At 37.5% G+C, this 27,258-nt stretch overlaps 1 protein-coding gene across 3 annotated transcripts in view; it reads right to left on the bottom strand.

The window, feature by feature from the left end:
* Positions 1-27,258, bottom strand: part of LOC122808127 (uromodulin-like) — a 322,838-nt gene that overhangs the window by 189,287 nt on the left and 106,293 nt on the right. For all 3 annotated transcript variants that reach the window (XM_044079092.1, XM_044079094.1, XM_044079093.1), the window contains one exon: positions 9,669-9,883. In XM_044079092.1, the coding sequence (XP_043935027.1) occupies positions 9,669-9,883 (215 nt within the window). The remainder of the gene's footprint in view (positions 1-9,668; positions 9,884-27,258) is intronic.

Below are 27,258 nucleotides of genomic sequence, written 5' to 3'. Positions count from 1 at the left end.
TTTGGAGCTCAAGCATCTGCTGGAGATGGGCTCCTACCCAGTTGAACTTTCCTGGTAATCAAATGTCAAATATTAAACAAATGAATTGGGTCATCACAAATCTCATTTTATGAGGTTATTGGTAAATACAATCCAAGTTACTCTGCAGATTACACATCTAGCTAATAACCATGAGAATCAAACCCTGAATCTTATGTTTGTAAGGTAATCTTACCTACTATGCCAATACCAAAACCCAAATTAAAGCTCAGACAATCAAATCCAGTACCACAGGAGCTACATTTCGCAGCCTTAACCCTATACACCACTTGCACATTTTTCACTTCAGTGTTAAGCTTTTAATGACCATCAAAAAGCAACACACAACCCTGGTGCCAGATATAGAGATGGTGAAACTAATGAACATATGATGGCAGAGCTCTAATCTTAGTCCTTTCTAACTATAGAGAGTGATGTTAAGAGTTATTTACAGTAAATAGTCCATTGTTCAGTTTACGGTCTGTAGTCCTCACAGTCCATTATGTTAATATATTTAGGGTCCCACAACCTTTTGTATTAGTTAATTTGTCAGGAAGGGAGGAGTACATTAAATGGATCCCCATTCTTAGAATGCCGCACCACCATGCATACCAATTAATATAACCTCCTCCTCTCTTGGGGGCAGGGGGCTACAGTAATATGAAGAACTCAAATGAGCAGGCTAATACTTCGTGGGAATAGTAATGCCAACCCTCTCAACTGTTCATATTTTCACAGAATGTCCAGATTTTTTGCATCTTTTTTTTGGTCTGTTCAACATTTGTGGTTTTCTGGATTTTTGTGGCAAATCCGTGAGGACTGAAATCACTAAATAATGACAGATATTCGAGTTTCCTCTTTCATATTCTTCATAAAATGCTTGGTAGCACAAGTCCTTTTATTCTTGCAACTTAAGTCACTAACAACATTTATTTAAAATTTGTCACTATTTTGGGAGCTTTGTCCCCACCCCATTATTTTTGGATTTGTCCATTTTTGTGATAAGAGGTTGATAGCTATGCCTCATGTAGCTTCTGATAGGAAAAGAGTAGCAATGCAGATCAGTGACAGGCAGACAAGGCAGTAGAAAGAATATGAGAGTCATTAAGTTAGAGAAGTGCGTGTGTGTGTACACAACTGGGAAAGAGCGAACAGCAGAGGGAAAAGCCCTGGTGCATTCACTTTATGGAACATCGACTGTGCCCAACTTTAGGGACTCTTTGTCCTTTGAGATTTAAATAGTCATCAATTTGTTACTCCAAGTGATTTAAGTAAGTATGAGTCAATGTGTTTTGCATTACTACAAGGAATGTTCATCTTTCTGATCTTCGCAGCGATTCCTTGGAACTCTCTTTAATCTGTGGAAGCATTAAGAGCAAGAATTTAGTAAATTAGCCAAAAACAAAGAGATACCCAGAGGCATAATAGTGAAACCAAGCACAAGGCATTATCTGGAGCCTATGTTAGAAATAATTAAGGGAACAATGTAAAAGCTATAAACTAAGAAATACAAACAAGGAGGAAATGGAGGGGGGAGAGATTCTCAGAAAAAATGGAAAGGCAGTCTCTGTGGGAATAAGCTGGGAAAGTGAGGCTAATCGGGCAAACTATAATGAAGACAAGTACTGGGTCAGTGGAAAAGATAAAGCAATGTAACGTATTTAATAGATAGTAATAACCAATACAGCTTGGGTCACAAGTATCGTTCACTGCAGGGAACCTTTCATTTGCATCAGCTCCAAGCTACATTCATTTATCTGAAGCAATCAAGTGTACTCCATATAAAATGACACTAGTCTTCAGCCTAGAAAGCAAGAAAGAACAGATGCCTGCCAATTCCTGCACTGTGAGCTACTGACTAAAAAAAAAAGTTCACAAGCAATATTGAAAAATGAAGGCTCCAAACCACAAGTAAATTAAATGTAAGCGCTTTTGTTTACTAATGTACAGCAAACTTCTTCAGACAAACAGTTTGGTACAATAAACAGTTTAAATAAATACTGTGCAAGCGTGACATCATCACACACATTGGACAAACCCTGCCCAAATTTAAAATGACAGCAGCCAAAAAATGAAAAATAAATTAAACTCATCAAAATACAATAAATACATAAACTAATGCAAGTTATTACTCACTAAAAAAAATATCACACTCAGGTTACATCATATATAATTATATCAATTAAAAACTACATATCAAAAATATTTCAAATTAAAACTGTATAGGCCCGTGTATATATACACAGAAGTTTAAACCACCAACCAAGAAACCAGGAATCATTAATTAAATGTATATAAAAATGTGTTTACAACAATAAATGCATCATCTTAATAAAGATTTTAATTTAAGCATACACTTAATGGATAAAGTGTCATTTAGCCCTGGGGGTGTATGAGCATTAAGCCTAAGTTGCCGGGCTAATTATTTTTCCTCTAATCTCAAAGATGTTGGTTTAAGTGAGTGTGAACATATGACAGGAGATAGGTTGATGGGGAACACAATTGGACAAGAATTGGCTTCCATACAGGTAGGCGACTGTTTGCCGCTTATTGGTGAACGTAACCTCTTGTTAGAATGCACCTATACAACAATTGATAATAAACCCCTACAGCTGCAAACCACTAGGGTCAATACAATTGGGTTTAACACTTTTTCATTGGATGCACCTTTATTGAGGGATAGATTAATAAAAAACTGGTGCATCCTTTAGAGGATACATCCATTTAAGATAAATACACCAAAAGTGTTTTTTAGGAGGGGGTGGAATTTGAAAGCATTACTTGATAATTGTACATGAAATACACATTCCCCTCATCATGGCATGTCAGTCATGCAAGTATATTAGCACCAGCAGCACTTTCACAATACGTAATCAGCGTTTTTCAGCTAAGGGGAAATTTAATTGCGAATCAAAGGGGGTTTTAGTATGTGTAAGCTTTGTCCGTCTTTTTATATAGGAAAGATGGATAGATCCTTGAAGCTTAGAATTTACGAACATATTTATAATAGTAATAGGAAGAACTTGACTAATGCCTTGGCTAGGCATGTGGGTTTGAACCCTACCCATGAATTCCTGTTTCTAGCTATTGACAGAGTAACAGAGAATGATAGAGGGGGGCCCAACATCTTTGAGATTAGATGAAAAAGAATTAGCCTGGCAGCTTAGGCTTAATGCTCATACACCCCCAGGGCTAAATGACACCTTACCATTAAAGTGTATGCTGAAATTAAAATCTTTATTAAGATGATGCATTTATTGTTATAAACACATTTTTTTATATACATTTAATTAAGGATTCCTGATGTTTCTTGGTTGGTGGTTTAAACTTCTGTGTACGTGTATATATACACGGGCCTATACAGTTTTAATTTTAAATATTTTTGATATATAATTTTTAATGATTTATATAATTATATATGATGTAACCAGAGTACGATATTGTTTTTAGCGAGTAATAACTTGGGTTAGTTTATGTATTTATTGTATTTTGAGGAGTTTCATTTATTTATGTTTCATTTTTTGGCTGCTGTCACTTTAAATGTGGGCAGGGTTTGTCCAATGTGTGTGATGATGTCATGCTTGCACAGTATTTAAACTGTTTATTGTACCCGTTTGTCTGAAAAAGTTTGCTGTACATTAGTAAACGAAAGTGCTTACATTTAAATTTACTTGTGGTTTTGAGCCTTCATTTTCCAGTACTGCTTGTGGAGTATTTAGTTCTTGGATGTGCTTTTTGTCTTTCGTTTGTTATGGAGAATGAAGTGGCTTCTGAATCGCAAGAGCTTTTCTCTGGTGAGAGCTCAACCAACCTATCGAAGTCAAATGAACTTGGAATGCTTACAGCTCTTATTCAAAACCTTACACAACTAGTCAATGATTTATACAGCCAAATAAATGTGAATCCTAGTTTTAACTATGGGGAATACTGTGTTGGTGCAACCTTCAGGATCGAAGGATGAGTTTTCCTGTGTCTATTTCTTTAGCTGCTTTAAGTGGTGTTGCTGGCCAGGATTTACTTGCAAATTCTACAAGGAATGACAACCGCCAAGTTGTGAATACACATCAAGGAATTGTAAGTACTTCTAATAATCTTGTTCCGAATTTAAATGACTGGTTAAAAGAACCTGTTTTGATGGGGTTTAACAATGCAGTATCGGCTGGTTTGTCTAATGTCTCTGGACAGAATCATAACCATATTGTCGAGAACTTAAAACTTTTTGACCAGAAGCTGTTTAACTGTTAAAAGCTTCAGGTGGAAATAGAATACCTTAGAGAACGTCTCAACCGACAAGTCCCAAAGGGGTTGAGGCAATAGCATTACCCTACTGGCTTGGTACCCAATTCCACACAGCATGTGGAATTGCTCAAGTTGTTCAGCCAACAAGGCTGTGAATTTTTAGAATTCTTGATTAAAGATTATAATTCGCAGATTGAGGCCCCAAAGGTGGACTTAATTAGTTTGGATGGGGACATCCAAGTGGATAGTGAATTTCCACATTATAAATGATTTTACACGCATTTTTTCCAGTACTGAAAATGCTTTGGTACAAATTAAAGAAACTAAAATCAAGAAGCTTAATAGAGACAAACATGACTATGAACACGGGCTTGCATACCCTTTGCCCCCAAATAATGTGCAGGCTAATACACGAGTTGAGAATGGCTTGGGGGTGAATGCGAGCAATACTGCTAATACTATAATGGCACTAATGGCACTTGTTGTTTTTGATAACATTGAACCTGAAGGGCCAAGCATTAGGAGTGAGAGAATCACTAACCAGAAGGGTCACAATGATTCCACTAATACTGTGGGTGCAGATAATTCCAACAATCCATAGGATTTTCGGGGGGCCATTGGGAACAAACCAACTTACCAACAAGATGGCTTCCAACAACAGTGCTGGAAGAAGAAACAGAACAGACAGGAGGAAATAAATTGGACAGAGCCCAATACTTAGCCAATATATGTGAAGGGCCAACCAATTGTAATATATGTGAAGGGCCCACTGAATGTCCCAATACATTGCGAACTCTCTAACAGCACTGGTGATTTTAACATATTTAATTACTCTGATTTTGAACCATCAGCTAATTTGATAGAGACCTTGGCTAAAGGCCTTACCTTTGTGCCGTGTAAATGGAGTGACTTGGTAAAGACATTAATGGATTTTAAATCTTGCACTAGGAAGCTTAATTTGAATGTCTTATTAGGTAATTCTAACAGTTTGGTGTCTGATTTTAGGATTGCCAGTGTCTTCAACCCCCTACTACAGACGGCTATTCTTTTATTTAAGAGGGTGTGTCAGAATGATATCAGGTCCCTTTTGAATAATAGATTGGTGCATCACCGACATGTTAATTTATCTGCCTCTGAAAGAGAAGCCTTAATGGATTTGAAATTCACATTATAAAACCTGATAAGGGAGGAGGCTTGATTTTCATGAATAATGATGATTATGTGAGGAGAATGCATCTCTAGGAATGAAATCAATGGTGCTTACCAGCAAATTAAAGATTTCATCAATGACCTGTTCATTGGTGGTTCAGTTGACATTAATTTGTATAACTATCTAAACATTACTTCCCCAGTTGTGCCTGTCATTTTTGGATTACCAAAAATCCATAAAGATCTGGTGAACCCTCCACTACGACCAGTTGTGGATGGGAGACAATCCATTACTTATGGGTGTGCCAAATTTGTGGATTCTAAATTGAAGCTAGTATTACTAACAGAATCCCATATATGTAAAGATTCTTGGGCATTTTTAGAAGCCATTAATAAGTTACTGTATGACAATGAAGTTAATTTTTTAACAACCGACGTCCAGGACTTTTATACACCAATTCCCCAAGATTTAGGGAGGAATTGGGTAAGGGGCTCTTTACTGGATGCATGGATGGGTTGACTATAAATCTCATTGATTACCTATTGGATTTAGTATTAAGTAACTTTTTCATCTTTAATATGGAATATTATTTGCAGAAGACTGGTGTAGCTATGGGCTCACCCTGTGGAGCCACTTTTGAAAATATTGTAATGGCCCACTGGGAGAAAAACTTTTTATTTAAGGATAATGTTTTCCAATGAAGAGCTCTGTGGTACACCTGCTATTTGGACGACATCTTCATTATTTGGAAAGGGGGTGAATCCATGGCATTAGACTTTGTACATTATATTTTGGGGTCCAATAGCTTTTTGGAATTTGTGTGCAACTTTTAGGTAGATAAAATAGCGTATTTGGATGTTGAGTTGACCAAAGATAGGGTTAATAAGAGATTTACATCCAAGATTTTTAGGAAACCCACATATTCAAATGCCTCTCTCCATTATACAAGCTCCCACCCTCATCACCATAAAAGAGCGGTCATCAAAGGGCAACTTGTTAGGGCCGCAAGGATGGTGACCCTTGATTCTGACTACTTAGAAGACTGTAATTTATTAAGGGGAATGTTCCTTAAGAGGGGTTTATCCCTTGAGTCTAGTGGGTCAGCTAATCAGGGAAGTTCAGTGCAAAAGAATGGATGGGGTATTTAAACCACTTCTGGTTGGTTTAAGGGAGTGCGAACATATGACAGGAGATAGGTTGATGGGGAACACAATTGGACAAGAATTTGCTTCCATACAGGTAGACGACGGTTTGCCGCTTATTGGTGAACATAACCTTATATTGGAATGCACCTATACAACAATTGATAATGAACCCCTACAACTGCAAACCACTAGGGTCAATACAATTGGGTTTTTCACTGGATGCACCTTTGAGGGTTATATTAATAAAAAACTTGTGCTTCCTTTATGAGGATACATCCATTCGAGATAAAGTGGGTTATACACCAAAAGTGGTTTTTAGGAGGGGGTGGAATTTGAAAGCAATACTTGATAATTGTACATCATACACACATTCCCCTCATCATGGCATGTCTAAATGTGGGCATAGTCAGTCATGCAAGCATATTAGCACTTTCACGATACATAATCAGCATTTTTCAGTTAAGGGGAAATTTAATTGTGAATCAAAGGGGGTTGTTTATTTGAGTATGTGTAAGCTTTGTCAGTCTTTTTATATAGGAAAGACTGATAGATCCTTGAAGCTTAGAATTTACGAACATATTTATAATATTAATAGGAAGAACTTGAATAATGCCTTTTCTAGGCATGTAGGTTTGAACCCTACTCATGAATTCCTGTTTCTAACTATTGACAGAGTAATAGAGAATGATAGAGGGGGCCAACATCTTTGACATTAGAGGAAAAAGAATTCGCCTGGCAGCTTAGGCTTAATGCTCATACACCCCCCAGGGCTAAATGACACCTTATCCATTAAGTGTATGCTGAAATCAAGATTATGCATTTATTGCTGCAAACACATTTTTTATATACATTTAATTAATGATTCCTGATGTTTCTTGGTTGGTGGTTTAAACGTCTGTGTACGTGCATATATACACGGGCCTATACAGTTTTATATTTGAAATATTTTTGATATATAGTTTTTAATGATTGATATAATTATATATATGATGTAACTTGAGTATGATATTGTTTTTAGTGAGTAATAACTTGGGTTAGTTTATGTATTTATTGTATTTTGATGAGTTTCATTTATTTAGGTTTCATTTTTTGGCTGCTGTCAGTTTAAATGTGTGCAGGGTTTGTCCAATGTGTGTGATGATGTCATGCTTGCACAGTATTTAAACTGTTTATTGTAACTAACAGTTTGTCTGAAGAAGTTTGCTGCACATTAGTAAACGAAAGCGCTTACATTTAATTTACTTGTGGTTTGGAGCCTTCATTTTTCAATACTGCTTGCGGAGTATTTAGTTCTTGGATGTGCTTTTTAAAAAGTTATATTTTTCTCAGACCAAGCAAAACACGCACCTCAGAAAGACCCACTGAAAGACTGCTGATATTGTGCTGCTTAAATCACTAGCTTAAGTTGGCTTAACAGCAGAAATACTCATACTGGATGCAAAGACACTTAGCCAATACCTATTGCTTATTTTACACTGCTAAAGGCAATGCTTCAGATTGCTAGCTACTTTATAGCACTAAGATATAACAAAAAATAATCCACCAAGTACAAGCAAAAAAGCATGAACTTGGTACAAATCTTGGGTACAGCGAAGCAATGAAAATAGTAAGAGATTCTCAGGAAAAACTCAGGCTAGTGGTGGATGAAATTTGTTGAAAGGTTAATGAATCTCATGACATCCGTTAAAAATGGCCATACCCTTGCAGAGGATAAAACAACAGCAACTGGTTAAAATAGCAAAGAGCTCACTCCTGGCACAGAATGTTAGGATCCATTATTCACCAATGGAAGCAGTGTTTTGGACATGGGAAAATTGCAAATCCTGACAGATCAGCAAGGACTACTGCAAAATGAGGACTGGGGCAGTTTTAGAAGATTAACTGATGCCAAAATACTGCAAGCATGGAACTCTTCTACAGCTGATTTGGTTAGCTGCAAAGTTCATGCATATTAGCTGATTAGATAACTCTGTGGAAAGTGCAATAGTCTCTCAGGTGCCACTTCAGTAGACTAGTTAACTTGGGCAAAGAATAAGTTTTAGCACCAATTTCTAAATACAGTACCCTGCCAAGCAATGGATGTATGCAAGCACATAGATGGCAGCAAAAAGTTTCGTCCATGAAGCACATGGAGAAAAAGCTAGTTTTGCCTAAAAACTTCATGAGCTGTAACCAAAAAGTAAGATACAGCATTTACAGACATTTTGGAAAAAAATAGTACATAATGGGATGTAAAGTCCCCAACTTTATATTGGAGCTGTAAGGATGGTCACTGCACAACACTAGCCTTCAAAACCAGGACAACATGCTGGCAATCACATATACTTTTACTCAAATCAGTAGCAGAAGTTTGTGTATGCATACAAGATTAGAATCCAGCAAAGTTCATACTCGGCTGTAAACACAATATCAAACATTTATTTTATCCTTTACCAAAGAAATGGCCTATTTCCATTTTAAGACTTCTGATGTGCCTTGGTGGATAACCATAAGGAGGAACAAGACCTGTACTGGGGAGTCCTGCAATTTAGAGACTGAATTGTTGAAGAATCTGAATTTACATATACCTTTTCCAAGGTATGGTGATCTTGTAGGTGAAAATACACATTTAATGAGTGTGGGCAGCTTGCTCCCCTTGGAGTTTAAAAAAAGAACAATGTTCGATAGCTGCTTGCTCCTGCTTTTTCAGTCTTTTTCCAGCATGTAGGGACTCTGCATTCAAAGTCCTGGCATGTATAAACTTATCATTAGTATAGCCAAGAGGAAGAGCATCAGTGCCTGGACCAGGATAAGAATGTCTTTAGATGGCTGCAGCATATACAGCCAAATGCCAGAACACAAACTGCTGTAGCTTCAGTGGAACCAAAAATGTCATAAAAAGTTACTCATTCAAAAGCACCCATGTCAAAACTGCACAGTAAACTAAATAAACCATTCCTTTCAATTTATCAGGTCATTACAAAGCAGCAAGTTGCTATTCAAAGACAATTTCAGGAGCCCATTAGTTGCATTGTCTACCCGTTCTCTCAAGAACAGCATTGTTAAGGTAATCCTGCATAATACAGCACCATATAGTACTACTACTTTGCCTTGTCAAATTTAAACAGATATCTTACCAGGATTTCTGTTCCACAGCTCCTGTTCCCCAAGTGGTAGAGGCGAGTCCTGTAATATTGTTCATCATGGCCTTGGATAACTGGCTGAAGATCAGCTGAACAAGAAGGGTCCTTCAGGTGTACAGAGGCTGGTGTGATATTTCGCCAAACAAAGAAGCCCTTTGAAACAAGTACATCAATGTGACTCTCTTCACAGTACACCTTTGCATCCAAGCCTTGATAAGGAGGGTATATTGAGGGGGGTTGAGGAAGAGAAAGAAAAAATATTAATTCTTCCAATCTTAAACAAGTTATAAATATATAGCAGTCTGTTATTGCCAAAAAGGAGACTCCATCCACCAACCACCATCCTACAAAATGGACATATCTTGAAAAAAAATGTATTTTTATTTCTGTAGTAAACAGACTCTTGTAATTTTTGCCCCAACTGCCTGCCAACAATCAGACCCTCTCTCTCTCTGTTAATTCATTCAGAGCACCAGTCAAGAGTTAACTGAAAGCGGCCATCAATGATGGCCAATAGGGGAGTTTGAAGCAGCCTCCCCATTTTCTCTTGACCACATCCATTCTTGCACCAGGAAAGGTGCTAGGATGGGGCATCCAATGGATTGCCCATGGAGGGCATTGTCTTCCTTCTGTAAGGGGCATTTTTGCCAAGCAGTCCTGCCCCTCCACAACACGAGTGGTGGTTATTCTGGTCTCCATCAAGGAGATCAGATTGCCAGTGTGCCTCTGGGTACATGCAAATCCCACCCTCACTTTAGTAGAGAAGTGCAAGACCCTTTCACCTCTTCCTACTCATCTGTCTTCCCCAGTGCTGGACAGCTAATCAAACCCCAGTCACCTGCATTACATTCAGGGCTTCATCCTTCTGTGCCACAAACCAAGGGCAACAGGAAAAAAAATCTCTCCTGTTGGATGTTATCATTAAAGTGACTTTCCAGTGTTTTTTTTCTTACATTCAGCATCACAGAATGCAGTTGTTAAATCAATGATGCATTTACCCTCCATTAGATTATTATTTTTCTGTGCTCTGTTGCTTGTAATTTTTTGTAAAATTTCCCTGCTGGCATCACCAAGGATTTACTTAACTTTCATCCCCAGGACATCTGTAAAGGGGTAGCATGGGGATGCATCCATCGACATTAACGGATTCAATCACTCAACATGCAAGTTATGCCTTTTCAGTCTATGAATGCATCCCAACATCATCCATAGGGTGATATCAGGTAGGTCAGCAACATCTAGGCCACAGTTTGAGAAAAGTTTTATTAAAAAACGTCCAAGGATAAAAACTAATTGAGACACTTAACCCACAAAATGCTGCAATGCACTTACAAATGTTAGAATTACATTAAAGGACAAGTTTAAATGCATTATCTAGACACTTCTGTTTGCACGCTTTAGATAGAAGTAGATAAGGAGATTCTCAGTATCCAGAGCAGCCTTCTGGAAGTCTTCATTTGAGCCATTTCTACAGCATTCCCCACTGGATAGTCTTAAGTGTGCGTGATAGAGGAGCATTGATGTTACTAACGTTATTAGCCAACAAATGTGTTCTACACATTTGGTCATACATTTTCCCATATTTATCATAACTGGCAAGTATAGAACACTTCTAGCTTCACAGGTAGGTACAAAACAAATCAGTCTGCAGAGCCATAATAACCCATACTCAAACGTTACCTCCACCCTGAAGGGAATACAAGATAAACTAGGGGATAAATCTGATGCTGCCAATCCAATTACCTAGGTTTATTTTAAAGGTAGAATGATGTTGCTCTGATGGGCATTTAGTGCAAGTTTGGTCCAGAAGTGAATACGTTAGGATATGAACCAATCATGCAGTGTCTTATCTGTTTAAGGTTAATATTCTTTAAACATGTATTTAAGCAACTATTTTGTCCTGGAAAAGGAGGTAAAAATGGATTGGGTCTTTCATGACTTGAAAGGCTAGACAAAGATCCCCATGAAGAATTCCAAGGGAAAAAAAAAAAAAAAAAAAAAAGAGTGCATAGAATGGGTTGTCAAGTCTGCCTGATAACCAACATTTTTGAGGCCATTTAAGTTTAGTGGTATGTTTAAACAAATGCATGTCAAAATGGTTATTATATTCAATAATGGGTCTGAAGAGATATACGTAAATGGGAACTGAGATTTCTTTGGATCTCTTGAGATTCAAGAAAAGTATTCTCAAAGATTCTTTAAGAAAATATATACGAGCCAGAAATAAAGTATTTTCCCATCCCTTATCACGGTATCTGATTCAAGTGGTGTTGCGCCTATATGGAGAGTGAAAGTGCAACAAAATTAACTGTAGATTTTTTTCATATTTAATTTGAGCTCATTGTCCTTGCACCAACTATTAACACTGTCTAACTCATGATGGAGCAGTTGGGAGTATGTAGAAGATTGAACACCAACACCCAAGTTCACAGTCACCTCCCTATATAGGCGAGCACAAAACAGGAATGGTCTGAATGTGAGACAAGTAGATGACAAATAGGACAGCCCTATGGTAACTTTTTTTTTTGGCTTTGAGAAATGGCACCTGGGGCTCTGTCACACCACAGATGAGCTATCCACTACACAAAGATTTATACTCAGAGTTATAGTTCTGACAATAATGCCTACATGGGGAAAAATGTTGTAGCATATTCACACCTGGCCATGTCCTTGTGTATTGTGCAGCCACTACCACTGCTTTTCTGGCTTTTTACAACCACTATCACTGCTTTTGGGGCTTTTTCAAAGAAACCAATGAGGTCAAATGATGCAGGACCTTCTTTTGACAAAGCCAAACTGATGAGGACCCAGAGCTGAGAGAGTTTTAGTGTCCAAATAACTCAATGAATTATTCCCATAATTTTACATATGAGGCTAGAGACCAATGAAACCAAAAAAAAGAGGACCAGGGAGAAAAGCTCCAAACATTTTAAGAATAATTTTACAATGTTAAAAAATAAAACAAATAAAACCTACATCAGAGTTTAAATAACTAACAAACTAGTGACAATATAAAAACACTGGTGAAGAATCAATAGAAGATAAACGACAATCACTTAATATTTATAGAAATGTAAGTTTGTACAGAAATTAATGGTACCTTAGTCTAATAAAAACAAGAATTGCAATATTAAGTTTCTGGGAAAAAGTCTTGTGGTACATTTAAACAAAAGTCAGGAAACATAATTCAATATAAAGTAAAGTGGTAGGTGAAGAAGGGAGAGTAAAGACGTATAAATGAATGAAAAAGGTACTTCACATTTATGGATGTAGTTTATCCTAATTCTGAACAACAACAAAGCCAGATTTTAGCTAGGCCTTTCAGAGTGGTGTTTGGAAGATGGGAGGGAGAGTATTGCCCTAATGGAGGGAGAGTATTGCCCTAATGGATACAGGTAAGGAGTTCCATGCCTTGGCAGCCTTGAACAAGTACAGGCAAGATCCAGCAGAGGTGGCAAAAAGCTGCGTCTATGTTAGTGGAGGAGGCAGTTCTAGGCAATTTAGGCTTTTTAATGCTATACAGTGGTGGTGGGTTCTGAACGGGGTATTTGTTGCAAATTTATCAGCTTTGTTATAGCATTGTTCACGTTTTAAATTTTGTGAAGCCTGGAGGTTAGCAAGGATGGGAGCACCATTTGTGTGAGGAGGAGATATAGTGGCAAGTGTAGCTTTAGTTGCATCAGTAAGAATGTTTTTGGCTCTGTAAAGCATCCCTAGGTTTCCATAAGTTATTCTTATGCAATTTTGTATATGCAGGTCAAATGTAAGCTTATCATCCACTATCACCCCTAATAATTTGCTGTGAGAGGAGACTTCAACAGTTGTATTATGGAGAGAGAGGATTTGAATTTTGTTTCTTCATGGGACAAGGATTGGTCTTCAAGTTGAGCAGGAGTTGTGAGTTACAAAACATGTTTCAGTGACTGAAAGTTTCCAGAGTAATTTTTTGGAGGTTTACCATGTAGGGCAGATGTCCAAATGAGTGGAATCGTCTGTGTATTGTACTAGGGTGGCCTTTTGTGTCGATGTATACAGAGCATTGGTGAAAATGTTAAAAAGGAGGGGACCAATGATAGAGACTTGTGGTATACCAGTGATGAGTGTGAGGTAAGGAGTGTGTGCTGAGTGCCATTTTATTGACCGATACCTATTGGACAGGTAGCTTCTGAACCACAGAAGGGTTGACTAAGAGACCTAGTGAGGACATTTGAAGTAGAAGTTTGCTGTGAAACTGTGTCAAAGGCTTTAGATAAGTCTAGAAATAAGGAAAAGACTCATTGCCATTATCTCCAGCTTTATTCACAATAAGTTAGAAGGGCGGTGCTAATACTATGCGGAGGACAGAAGCCTGTTGTGTAGGAGATAGGAGTTCTTGCAGGAGATTGTATTCAAAAACTGCTAGACTTTTTTTCAAGTATTTTGTCACAGGGAGATAAGATTGCTATAGGTCTAAATTTATGTCTATTGAGTTTCCTCCTTTGTGCAGAGGGATAATGTGTGACATTTTCCAGAGTGAAGGAATGGGAGATTCCTGGATTTAACTATTTAAGGACTGAAGACAGGATAGGCAATGCTATAGTTAATATATTTTTTGGGAATGTTTGAAGGTGAAATTGGATGATATGTGGCAGGATTGAGATTAGATGTTAAGGAATCCTTGGTTAGAGATGCTATTGCAGTTTCAAATGGCGAGTTATCGGGAGAGGGGTTTGGGTTGAATTCTGGCTGAGAAATTCAAGATAGAGATGTTTTATGTTTTTGCCAATTTTCCCATGCTTTTTTTCTATCCTACATTAGCATTCTTCTCATTTTGGACAGCCAAATTACATTTGGTTTTAGTCTCTTCCTTGTAGGAGGTGCAAGGGTATTTAGAAAAGTTGTAGTTAATTCATTTACAATATCATCTAAGGGGAGGATTTTTACAAAGTTGCAGTTGATATACGATAGTGTAGTAACTAACATTTCTAGGTTAAACTTGGAAAGGTTGCATTTTGTTTTATAAATATGCTGTTTATCTCTCAATCTGTATGACCCGACATCTCACATATCCAGATAATCAGTGTATCTGACACTATACCTGTGGTGGTGTTATTTACTATGGTCTGATACTAGGATCCAGTTTAATAGGAAATTTGATGATGTGCTATAATGTGTGGGGCTAATTAGTTGTGTGAACCCACACAAGTTCATGCTAGATGTAGGGGAGTTAGAGTTTATATCCAGCCAATTGACATTTACATCACCTAGCAGTATTTTTTTTTCTTGTGGATGGGTATCCATTGTAGGATATCTTCCAGTATAGCCGCATTGTCACTAGGAGGGATTTAAAGGACAGCAATGCATATTTGTTTCTAACAGTTTATTTTGAGGAAATCAATAAGAAGCTATGCTAAACTGAACTTTAGTATAGGCTTGCTGCAAGGGGAAATGTGGTGCTGTTGGGAAATATTAAAGCAATTCCACCACCTTTCCTCTTAATACAGTCATTAGAGGTAATAGAAATTTTCAAGGCATCAGGAACATGATCATTGCTAAATCAGAACCCTAGTTAATCCGACAACCCACCATGATGTGCATACCCACAGATGGTATTCTTAGCTTTTGAAAGGACTGAGTAGATTTGCTCCATAGTAATTAGAGAGCATCTGGGAATGTCAAATAAAATGTGGATCAAAATTTGCAAGTTTCTCAGGTAGGAGATTTGCTAATGCCCAAGGGTCAAAACTGGGCAGTACTACTGTCTACTTCCTCCAAACATAGTTAGGTGTCCAATATCCTGAAAAAAAAAAAAAAACACAAAATGGAAAAAAAATTAAGTTTAGTCATTTGTGAGCTTCCTATGGGTTCCCTTATTTGCTTTGCTAGTTTGCTTGTTTATGCAGTTAAGTTAGTGCAATAAAATGTCTTAAGCATAGATAATTAACTTTCTATTGTTTTAATTTTTATGGGTATCCCACTAGAAGGATCTATTTTTAAATTTCAGATTCTATTTTATGAGGATAAGGACTACCTTATTAATACAACTATTTATGTGGGAGCAGTAGTCAGACATAGGCAGTGTCTTTAGCAATGGTATCTATCATACATTTATATTCCAGGGATAGAATCTTATGGCCATTTATGCCTTGCTAGTACCCTCCCCTCAGGCCAATCTTTGATTAGGTTTGTGGATACTGAATTAGTTATATAAGTTAAATGACGGAAGATAGTAAATCACACAGCTTAACATGAGAGGGAAGTTTATTGCAGGTGGTGGGGGATGCAGTGGGTTAGAATTCTATCCCTCCCACCATGTTTTGCATCCATTAAAGATTTAGGTACCTGGTTTAAGTACTAGTGGAGCCACTGGGCTTGCAGAAATAAAGATAGTCTTGCTTACGGTCTCCTTCAAATCTATAAAGGCACTGAATTAAAAAAGGACAGAACTTCCCAGCATCTTTTTGCTAGCTCAAGGATCGTAGACCAGTGATCCTTTTGGTTAAGAACCTTCATGGTCCAATTGTTTGATGCTTTTAAATCAACATACATCCTGAAGGGGATGTTGTACTCCATAACTGGTCTAGTCAATGCAGAGTATACGGTACTGATGACTTCTTTAGACATTTGTGATAATCCTTTGGCAATTAGCAGAGTCATAGAAAGAAAGATTGATTTTCTGTCAACTGCTGTCACATGAAAAGAAAAGGGAATCAGCAGCCCAAGTTCACAGGTCCGAGACTACATTTTAATTTTTTAGCTCTGTTTTCTGCATACTATGATGAGAGGAGGGAGCTGTCTACTAAAAATATTACAATTTTTTAGATTTAGGATGTCTATTTTGGTAAACCAAGAGTTTACTAGACAGAGCCCATTCTGGTGGTTTGGGGTATCAGAGTGACAGCCTCCAGTCTGCAGCTGCCTACAGATATTGCTGGCTAGCAGTCTTGTATTTCTGCTTGGAGATCAGAGAGGTCAATGCCAAGGAGGAGAGGTCCCAGCTTTGAGCTCAGAAGATTATTACTTTCATACCATCTGATGAAGCACCTGCAATTCACACTGTGTGGCATCTTTCACCCAGCTTGCAATCCATATTATCACATACGGGTCAATTTTTCAAGTATTTAGATTCTGTATAATCCAAAAAACGATAAAAAGCCAGTTGTATCCAAGGAAACGCCAGGATTCAAACACAATTCAGTTCTCTTTATTTGAACAATAAACAAGTAGTAGGTTGAGCGCTTTCATCTAAGTATAAAGACTTCATCAGAACATGAATGATATAACATTCCTTTATATACCCAAAAAGCCCGCCTTTCTTGTAGTTCATTAGTTATTCAATTAACTAAAATCAACTAATTTAAAAATACAGAGGTTAAAAATATAACTTTCTGCCATATATTTTCATGAATGATACAGAAGTGTACTTAATTTGTACTCCATCCCTATCCTTACCAATACAAATATAATAACTCTCAATAAGAAATTTATCAGCAGTGATTTAACTAAAAAGTCTTGCATATATAATATAAATATCATACTGTAATACTGTAAACTTTATCAAACTGTTGAACTTGGTCAATAGTATATATTAAGTTGAAAATAAACATGAAAATTAGTTATACAGTCCTATACAATCAAGAATCAAATGACATTTAAAAATTCTATATAATAATATTACGTTGTGAAATAGTTGTGAACCAGATAAATCTGACACGAATATAATAAAAAGTGGACTTTGACATAAGTCCTCCTAAATATTCTAAACTCTTACTAGGGGTTTTGTAGGTATAACTTCATTTTGTCCTGGGGGGCTTGCTGCATTAAGCCTAACCTGCCATTTGATTTCCTTTTCGCCTACCACAGCCTTGATATTACCACCCCTGGGGTTAGGTGATACTACTTCTATAATGGCGAATTTGAAGCCAATACATCCAGGACTGTTGGCTAAATGACGATAAAGTGCATTATTGACATCTTGTTTTTTAATGCAAAAAATATGATCGTAGATCCTGTTTTTTAACCGACGGTCTGTCTTCCCCACATAACTTGAACAAGAACTACATATAGCCAAATAAATTAAATGTTGTGTCTGACAGTTACCATAGCTAAATGTTATCTTGCTACTAATATAATTGTTCAAAACAATATTTACCTCTTCAAAAATGTACCCACAAAAGTTACAATGGCCACATTTCCTAGTTCCTGCTCTGTTGTGCAACCCTCTCCTTTTGTAATTAGATTTTACTTCAATGATTTTTTTCAAATTAGTACCAGTTTTACATACAAACTGCGGCCTTTTACATATTTTCTCTTTTATTCCCTCATCACTAGTAAGTATATTCCAGTTGGATGTAATTATTTCCTTCACATTCTTGGTGTATTTACCATGTTTCAAAATACACGCCTTAGTATAATTAACATCCTTAGTATCTCTGTTAAAACAGGTTGTCTCCTGTTATTGGTGGGCAAACCTACACCTAAAAGAGGGAGGTACTTCTTACCCCATTCATAAGAGACATATTGGATGATATCATTAATCATGCTAGTAGGATACCCTTTGTCCCTAAATAACTGACCAATAAATTCAACTTCACTCAACATGCTGTCCTTATCAGAGGTAATTCTGGCAGCTCTAATACACTGTCCTTTGACTATACTACGTTTCAAGGAATATGAATGTGCACTGTCAAAATGTAGATAGCCATTGCTGAAGGTGTCCTTCCTAAAGATCTTCGACTGAAAAGAATGACCATCATTGTATATGTAAACATCTAGGTAATTTATTCCCTCTCTGTTGTATTGATAAGTGAACTGTAAAGAACTAGTGGTTTGATTCAAATAATCAATGAAATTTTTAAGCATTGCTTCATCACCCTCCCACAGAACAAAGATGTCATCCAGGTACCTGACATAACATCTGAGATGTTGCATCCAGGGGGAGTATAGAATATATTCCTCCTCCCAGTCAAGTAGTACTAAATTCGCATACATGGGGGCACAAGCTGCCCCCATGGCTACACCTGAAATTTGTCTATACTACTCCCCTTCGAAATATATGTAGTTATTGTCAAGTACGATATCCAAAAATTCTGTGAGTAAGAGGATGGTATCTATATCAAGTCCACTATGTTTACGTATACTGTTGTTAAATCTGTGGGTACCTTCTTCCTTAGGAATACAAGAAAAGAGATCCTTGATGTCAATAGTGACAAATATCAAATTAGGACTCCAAATATCTTGCTTAAATATACCTAAGAATTGCCAGGAATCCTTCATTATGTGAGTTATGAAACTGTACATATGTTTGAGCAGATAATCTTTAACCTTACCAAAAGGAAAAGCCTTACTTTGGCTCCCTGAAATAATAGGCCTAAAGGGTGGATCCATCGGGTTCTTGTGAACCTTCGGGATCCCTGTAATAGTTGCCAGAATAGGAAATTCTACTTTAAGGAACCTGTACAGATCTTCACTTATTCGATCATCCAGTAGGAACTCCAAGTATAAATCAATTCTACGGTGGGCTATATTCACCTGATTTAAAGAAGAAACCTCATAGTGTGTTGAATTATTGAGAAGATCGAATATCCTGCTACTGTATTTTTCTTGGTCATATAAGACAATGCCTCCCCCCCTTGTCAGCTGACATGATCCTAATATTTTGTTCACATGAGGAATCAATCACTGTATTTACCTGTTTCTTCAAAATGTGATTTTTCCTATTGTATTTGTGTTTATTGTATAAATCATACAACTGAGTATTAATCACATTTTCAAAGGAACTTATTGTTTTGTGCATAGGGGGAGTAAATGTGCTTTTCTTTCTTAAACTGTAGGATGCTGATTGCTGTAATGGACTATCATGGAAAAACACTCCAAGATTGAGCTTTCTGAGGAATAATTTGACCTCAATTAGTGTGTCTGTTAGATCAAAGGACTTATCAGGAATAAACGTCATACCTTTTGTAAAAATATTAAATAACTCAGGTTGAACTACACAAGAACTGTAATTGTAAATTTTGACATCACCACTAGTATGTATGATATTCTCTGGTGACAATTCAGTAATGTTATGAAAAATATCCTTCTGAAAAATATCAGTCATAAGTATGACAATAATTGACATTAATCTCAACATGATTACCTAAAGGTTCCTGTGTTTGTTCCACTTGTTCTGACCCAGATTGTTCCGACCTACAGGCTGCCAGTTGTAGTACCCCCTCCCCTCTTCTAAAAAAATCATCCTCTTGGTTGTGATAGTTTGTGAAATCAAGTCTCCTAGTGGAAACAACCTCCGGAGGAGACTCCCTCTGCTGTCTAGTATTCCATCTGTACACTATCCCCTTCTCATATTGATACATGTCCCTTGAAAATTTCTTACTTTTCCTTTCAAAAGCTTTTTTACAATTATTTTCAGCATAGTCAAACTGTTTGACATGTAATTTCTCCCATTGGGGAAATAATAGGTCTTTGGTAATAGTTTTGTTCATACATTCAACTTCATTAAGCAATGCACTAAGCTTCGAATCATTGCACGACACTATAAATTCCATAAACTGTTTCCCAAAACTGTCAAACATATCATTACAAATTTTAATGTTCTCAGCATTCATATCAACCCCTATTGGTTGCTTAAAGAATCTTAAACCCATCGGAACAATGCCACTGTCATACATTTTCATAGATACAAGTTGTCCACTTGTAGAGTCTTAATTTTATTCAACTTATTCCCGAAGTTGTATATCATATCTTCTATCTAGATTCTGTATAATACCAGCATGGGAAATGGCACTGAAGGCTTTGGCTAGGTCAAGATATGCCATGTGTACTTCATGACCCCCCCATCTACAGCCTCCTTAACTTGGAAGTTTGTCAGATTCAATATACACTATCTTTCCTTCATAGAACTAGGTTGTTGTGGATCAAGTTTAATATGGACAGACTGTCTGCTACATGCTGAACATAACTGGTCAGGTAGCCTCTGCCAAGATCTCCGGTCTTGGAAGAGATCTCAGTCTAGCATGTACCTTAATGCTCAGCCAGCTCAATTCCATCACTCCACAGACCTACGCTGCTGCTCCAACCTAAATCCTTGTTACAAGAAAAGCTTATGGTCAACCTGTGATCATAACCTGCAGTGCAGAAATTAAGTGCCAATGGCCTATTATCACAGCATCAAGCTCTATCCTCTGGGAAAAACTGATAATATTGAAAGTGATGTTGGGAGTAATATGGTTAGCAAAGTTAGTCTTGCTAGTGTGGAGTTGTGTGAGACAGAGTGCGCAAGGCTTAAGCAGATAAGGATGTGATCAGATAACAAGCATGATTCCACCACCAAATGCAAGGCATTTATGTACAATAAGAAGGTGAGCCCAAAAGTGTGACTAAAGTTAGCTTGCTACAGAGTAACCCGAGCAGCCCCAAAATCCTCGATACAAATGAGCTCCTTAGTGAGAGCAACCATATCATTAGCCCAGATACTGAAGCTTCGCAGAGTAACCAGCTGCAGGTGATCCACATCTGACTCAATGAACTCTAGACTCCAGAATGAGTGTCCTCACACAGCCTTGAAGACAGCAGTCAAGGAGAAACCTGCATCTCATAGAAGCAAACTTGCATCACCAAAAGCTCAGGACCACCACTTATAAACCCCATCCCTTATCCTACTCCAGTATTCAGCAAGTCTCATCAGCCATCAAAATATACAAGTAATATTCTTACTTCCATAGGTAGTGAGGAAAGGTAATTCACAGGCTTGTGTGTATGGCGTGCATAATCGTCTGGAAAGGAGCAGATTGCAGAAACAGTTATTTTTCCATTACTGATCAGGTAAGTAAGCTGATCAGAGAATCCTTTTCAGCCAGAACCCAGATACAAGGGTGCAATTAGTGACCTTCAGTTAAATAATCAAGTAATTCAGATACAGAAAACCTAGATAGACACCACAAGGAGTAAATCCCATTGTTTTTCCATGTTATACATTGAGGCAATTCATGTGTTGTTCCAGTATATACAACATAAAGGTTTATAAAGATTTTCCTTGGCCACCATTAACATTTTGTAATTGACAGCCAGCTATAGAAAAAAAAAATTCCCTTGCCCTTTGTATGCAAATCACTTTTGGGTATTTTAGGTCTAGAACAGGGATTAAAAAAAGAAGAACTTGACAGACAGTAAGGGTGAGATTAGCCCCTGTCAACTACAGTACACGTCTGGAAATATTTTACTATTGATCTATAATCTGTGAAGAGTTCTGTGGGAACGTGCTCTGGTTAGCAAGGATAGTTTTCCTGAAACTTTCTCTGAATTCATGACTGAAAAGGGTCCGACTACTCATCACCATTGTGACTTTGGAGCGCATGAGGAGGCTTTGATGTATAATAATTCACTACCAAACAACAGGTATCAGAAGCCTTTATTAAAGCATCATAAACATGCCTGTTGCATCACAATTTAAGAGAGCTCATGCAAATGATGCCATCCTCTTAAGGGCTAGCAGCTTAGAAAATGTAATCAATGAAAATGCTTCAGAACTTCAGTTGCATTCAAAATAATCAATTTATATTTTGAAGTACCCTGTACTGTAATCTAAAGGGTTAAAATCAGGAAGCTAGCCAGGCAAAGCAGGTTGGTCAATTATGATTTCAGAACTTTTTACACATTGTGATGTTCGGTTTCCTTGACAGCTTCCAGCCAAGGTGTTGGAACATTTTTAATGATGTTTTAATAACTGCTCCTGATGCATGCAATTTGTTGGTGAAGTAGTGTGTGTGTGTGTGTGTGTGTACACCAAAGAGCATGGAATCTGTCTTGAAGTTTTTTGCTTGCTAGCCAACTGCATAGCAGATAGTCTAAAAGGACATCTAGACAGATGGCAAGGAGGGGTGGTTTCTATGAAGAATAATGTCATCAGTATACAAGAACCAAATCAAAAAATTAAGCAGTAAATGGATAAAATCTAAACAAATTTGTACCGCTACAAGCTGGCAAAGCGATCCATGTTTTTCCAGATGAACAGTATTAAATTTTCCATAGCTAGTGATATATACGAGAAAATTTATGATTAAAAAACAGACATATGTGGACAGTAAAGAAGCTGAAGGATTTTATCTAGGAAGGAACAGGGCAAGGGTCAAGCAGGATAAGGATGATCCTTCAAGTAGAATGAGGCATTTTAGAATTACCCGATTTGAATGGATAACTTAGAGATACACAATTAAGGTCATATACACAACATAAGCAGAAAGCTACAATTCAAAGATGATATTGAAAATTCAAGAAATGTGGAAAGACTGGGATTTTGTATGCAAATCCTTAAGAACAACCATACAGATTATGAAAAGTTCCAGAAAGTATTCTGTGAACTAAGCTGATGAAGATTTTGCTGATAGGGATGACTGCGATTAGAAGTTCAGTGAATAAGCACGAGGGGATTGGAAATTTACTTGAGAAAACTGGCAAAGGAATCAAGGTATTGGGAGCAAATAATGAGTGAAAGGCAATAGAGTGGGAGGAGGTAAAGACATTTAGACTGCAAGCTATAGACTGCCTTCCTCATCAATGCCCAATAAGGAATGCCTTATCAGGCAGTGTATAGGCAAAGGGAAAGAGCTGCTCTGGTAGAGTTTTTAAGTTGAATCTAGAAGAGAAGCTGCTGTTAAAAAGGGATAATTAGTAGGACATATAAAATATTGCACAAAGCCATTGGAATCAGAGATTAGAAAAGACTAGAGAGATAGTTCTCTAAATATGCAACCAAGTTCGGAAGATTCAGAATTTTTGACTTAAGTATTTACATGGGTATTTTTATCTCCAAGCAGACTTCTAAGAACTTTTCCTCAGGTAGATGGAAAATGTTGGAGGTGTTATGGGGAAGAAAGAAGTACCTGGGAACATATGTTTTGGGAGTGTAATAAGTTGGTAGAGTAAACATTCCCTACAGAATACTCTGTAAAAATATTGAGAGCAACTAGGTGTAAGGAATTTTGTTTTTGTGACTGGAAACAGGATTTGACTTGCCCAGACATTAGTAATACTTTAACTTTAATTCTGGTGGCTGCCAAGAAAGCGGTTACTAGAAATTTGAAATCAATGTCAAAACCAACTGTATTTGAAGTAGTAGAAAAACTGGGAGTGGGATCTTTAAGAGCAGGAGTAAGTCGCATAGAAAAAGATGGGCATTTTCAGAATAATACATGCATAAATGTTCAGGAAGAGGAGTGAGGTTTAAGGGAAGGCAGAAACTGATTTATGTTGGACTGATTGTATAAATGTGAACATGTTAAGATGGGTTGGTTTTCTTTTATATAAATGTCTGCCTAGGTCTTAAGTGATAATTCTGCAAAAAAAGTGTTTAAACATTTTTACATTGTAAATAAAGGCTTCTTCAGTTGTAAAAAACACCTCAAGTGGGTGAAGGCCACCATGTGAAAAAATGGCTAGTCCCGTTTTGGTCTGCCCATGCTAGCAAAGTGTGAGCATAGTGTTGAGTTTTAACATTGGGTTGACAATTACCACCCTTCAATCCTCCCTGGAGAAACCAAAATGAGAGCATATAATGCAAGAGATCAAAACCAGTCTGTCTTGTTAAAAATCAAAGGTTACCATGAAGGTGGAGGTGGCCTGTCCCTCTGCCTTGGGAAGATAAACTTGATTGATAGCTCTCCAGGCAGTCTGCAGTGCTAATTTCTGAAAAAGTCCCACTACCTAAAAACTACACGTTAAATCTCTTTACCAGCAAACCTAGTTCAACTATTGAGCCAAAAGGGAGAGAAACTTGCACATTCACACTTAAAAGTAAACCAGAAACTGTTCAATTCAAATGTGAGAAAACAGGATGGGAGTGTACAAGGTTTTATAATAAAGGGATTGCCACCTTTCAGCAGAAATAACCCTTGGTCAAGTTAGTGATGGTATTACTGGCAGGTGATATTGCATTCTGGTGAATCTGCTATGTGGTACGAGTCAATCTGTGATGACCTGGTGGTTAGCATCTTGGTTTGGGGTGGCAGGTGAGGGAAATAGATAAATAAACCTCTGAGGAAGAATGCTTCTGTTACACTTACCTGTTTGGGGTGGGGGGTATATGCATGGAATTCAGTAGTGTACTCTAAGCTGTCCAGGATTATAATCTAGGTGTCAGAGCTGCCATCCTTAGAGCAAATGATGGCTTTTCAACCACCGGTGTCCTGTGTGGGACTCAAACACAATCTTTGTAAAAGGGTCATGTCAAAGGTGAAATTGTGGAATGTAGCCCCTTTAGGGGGAAGTCCATGGGACCCAGGTGTCTTTATATCTGTATAGTCAGATGATAGGTGTACACACACACACCTGTCTCCCAGTGTTTAGCTTACAATAAGACTGGTCCAACCTGAAAAGCTGTTCATCATTGTCCATATAAATATTAAGCTAATATGTGGAAAATTGTAGGTTAGTAATACCTCTTGTGATAAGTGCCCAGAGTTTGAATATGCTTTGTAATGGAAGTCACAACATCCCAAGAGTTTATATGCTTTCAGGCAGATATGCCAATATAACTCCTCCATTGCTAGCAAGAAATACAGATCACCTTGTACAAGTAACTGCCCCATTTTTCCAGAGCACGAAAAACTGAACAATTACTACAGGTATGGCCATATTTAAAAAGCACATCTTAGTAATTTTTCTTGATGGTATAGGGGGTGTTCAGAAACAAGAGCTTTCAAGGTTCTGGTTGTTTAGCCAGCATAAGATGCATGGTAATTTGTGTAGATGCCACCATAAACTTAACTGCAATTTGTCTCAACTTTGTGGAGAACTAGGTTTGGTGGGTGGGGCATACAGTTTTGCCAGAGGTGCTTATGAGCAATATCTACAGTTTGCAGTTCCATAGCAGGCAGTACCATAACGCTGGTTTTCTTTTGTCTTGGTGGATTGCTCTCCAGCCAGCTTCAGAATGATTTTGTTTTGTTTACAAAATGAGGATCATCTAGTGTGGAGCTGATGACTGTTACCTAGCATAATTCACCAGTTGAACTCGATATTTGATTGCCTCCGAGTCAGTGTTGTAGGTAATGCACAAATAACAACAATACAAGAGCAATATTTCACAAGATGTGGAAAGCCTCCATATGCAAGATTCTTTCAAAGGTATCATGTCATCTGGTTTAAACTTAGTTTCACAACATGTATGGGGGTTCAAGATATTTAGTATTTCATTCTTTTTATGCACGCTCTATTGATGAAATCTTCCAAGTCAATAATACTTGTCAGGAATTTCAGGCTCAGAGGCGAGTGTTTCTACCCTCAAACCTTTACATTTTTCTTTTAGTAATAAGGACACATGCTGCTGACCAGGTCCTGTTCAGCTTGTTGGTTACAGTAAAAGTCTTAAAGCAGGAGCCCATCTTCATTTTGTCTGTGGAGTTGTATCCAGAAATGGAGCTTTAACAGTGTGGTGGGAGGCATCTTTCAAGAAATCATTTAATAAATTCATCAAGTTTTTCTGTATTACTATCTTATACACTGGAAATGTCATGAATAAGATGGTAATAAATTAGGTGAATTTCAAGGCATAGATCTCTTTGCCCTACTAGTAGGCAAGAGCAGTGTTTGCCTATCTGGAGGTAATACTTGCCCCCATGGCAACTCGTGCTTGTACCAAGTATCAAAAAAGTGGAAGCAATTACTGTTTAGCACCATTTCCAAGATCTCCCTGAAAACTAATTTCACTGGGGTCAGTTTCTGCCTCACTTTCCAGTTCTGACAATAGTTTCAACATCCATTGATGGTCTTCTCGTTCACCCTGTTTAAACTTTCGTTTAAAATCTAAAGAATCCAAAATATATGGTTGTGCTTTTTGTCTCACTGGTTTGGATTGGTTTTCCAGTTTAGTCAGATTCCACAACTGAACCCACAGTTTCAATAAATGTCCTGTATGGGGAATCTTGAGGTTACGGAGCTTTGGAATACCTACGTGAAAGCGCTTGTGTGTTTTTTATGATCCAATAAAAGATTTTACATTCATTCGGTTTATCCATGTGATGACTCCTGTTGGATCTGACATCATCAGCTTTGGAATACGGTAAAAACATTGGAAATTTAGGATACTCTTGTCAAAAAAATCCAGTGCTTAGAGTCTCTCACTCATATGGTAAGCATCACTGACGTTCTGGAATTTGCTCACATATTACCCATCTCTTTGTATCAGTTTGTGCGCTCATTAACAAGTCCACCTCCACTGTATTTACAATCCAAATCTCCCTGTTCCTGCTGTTTAAAGTTAGGTGGATTTGAACCCCGTTCTTACTGTGTAAAATTAAAAAAGTTAGAGGAGACACCAGTTAACATTATTCTTGAGTGTCTCCCTCTTAAATTGGAACTTTTAATGGGCATCTGACCCCTAAACCAGCATATGGTCCCTGAAGAGCCTGTACTACAAATGTAGGAAAAAGTCAGTATAGCTCATAACTTAAACCCATAGAGCATCCAAAGAACCACAAGGACAAGGACGAAAGGCTCTATACCAAATGTCAGTATCCTGTCATCAGGAGTGTGACAAGTATCAGTTCCTCTCAACTGCCATTTTGACCACTATTTTCAAGATGAAAATGGCTTGCTGAACAGGAGT

Source organism: Protopterus annectens, chromosome 8.part0 (assembly GCF_019279795.1).
Source record: "Protopterus annectens isolate FY-2018-M chromosome 8.part0, PAN1.0, whole genome shotgun sequence".
NCBI lineage: Eukaryota > Metazoa > Chordata > Ceratodontiformes > Protopteridae > Protopterus > Protopterus annectens.
The sequence above is the reverse complement of the archived record's forward strand: the minus strand, read 5'-3'. Positions and strand labels throughout refer to the sequence as shown.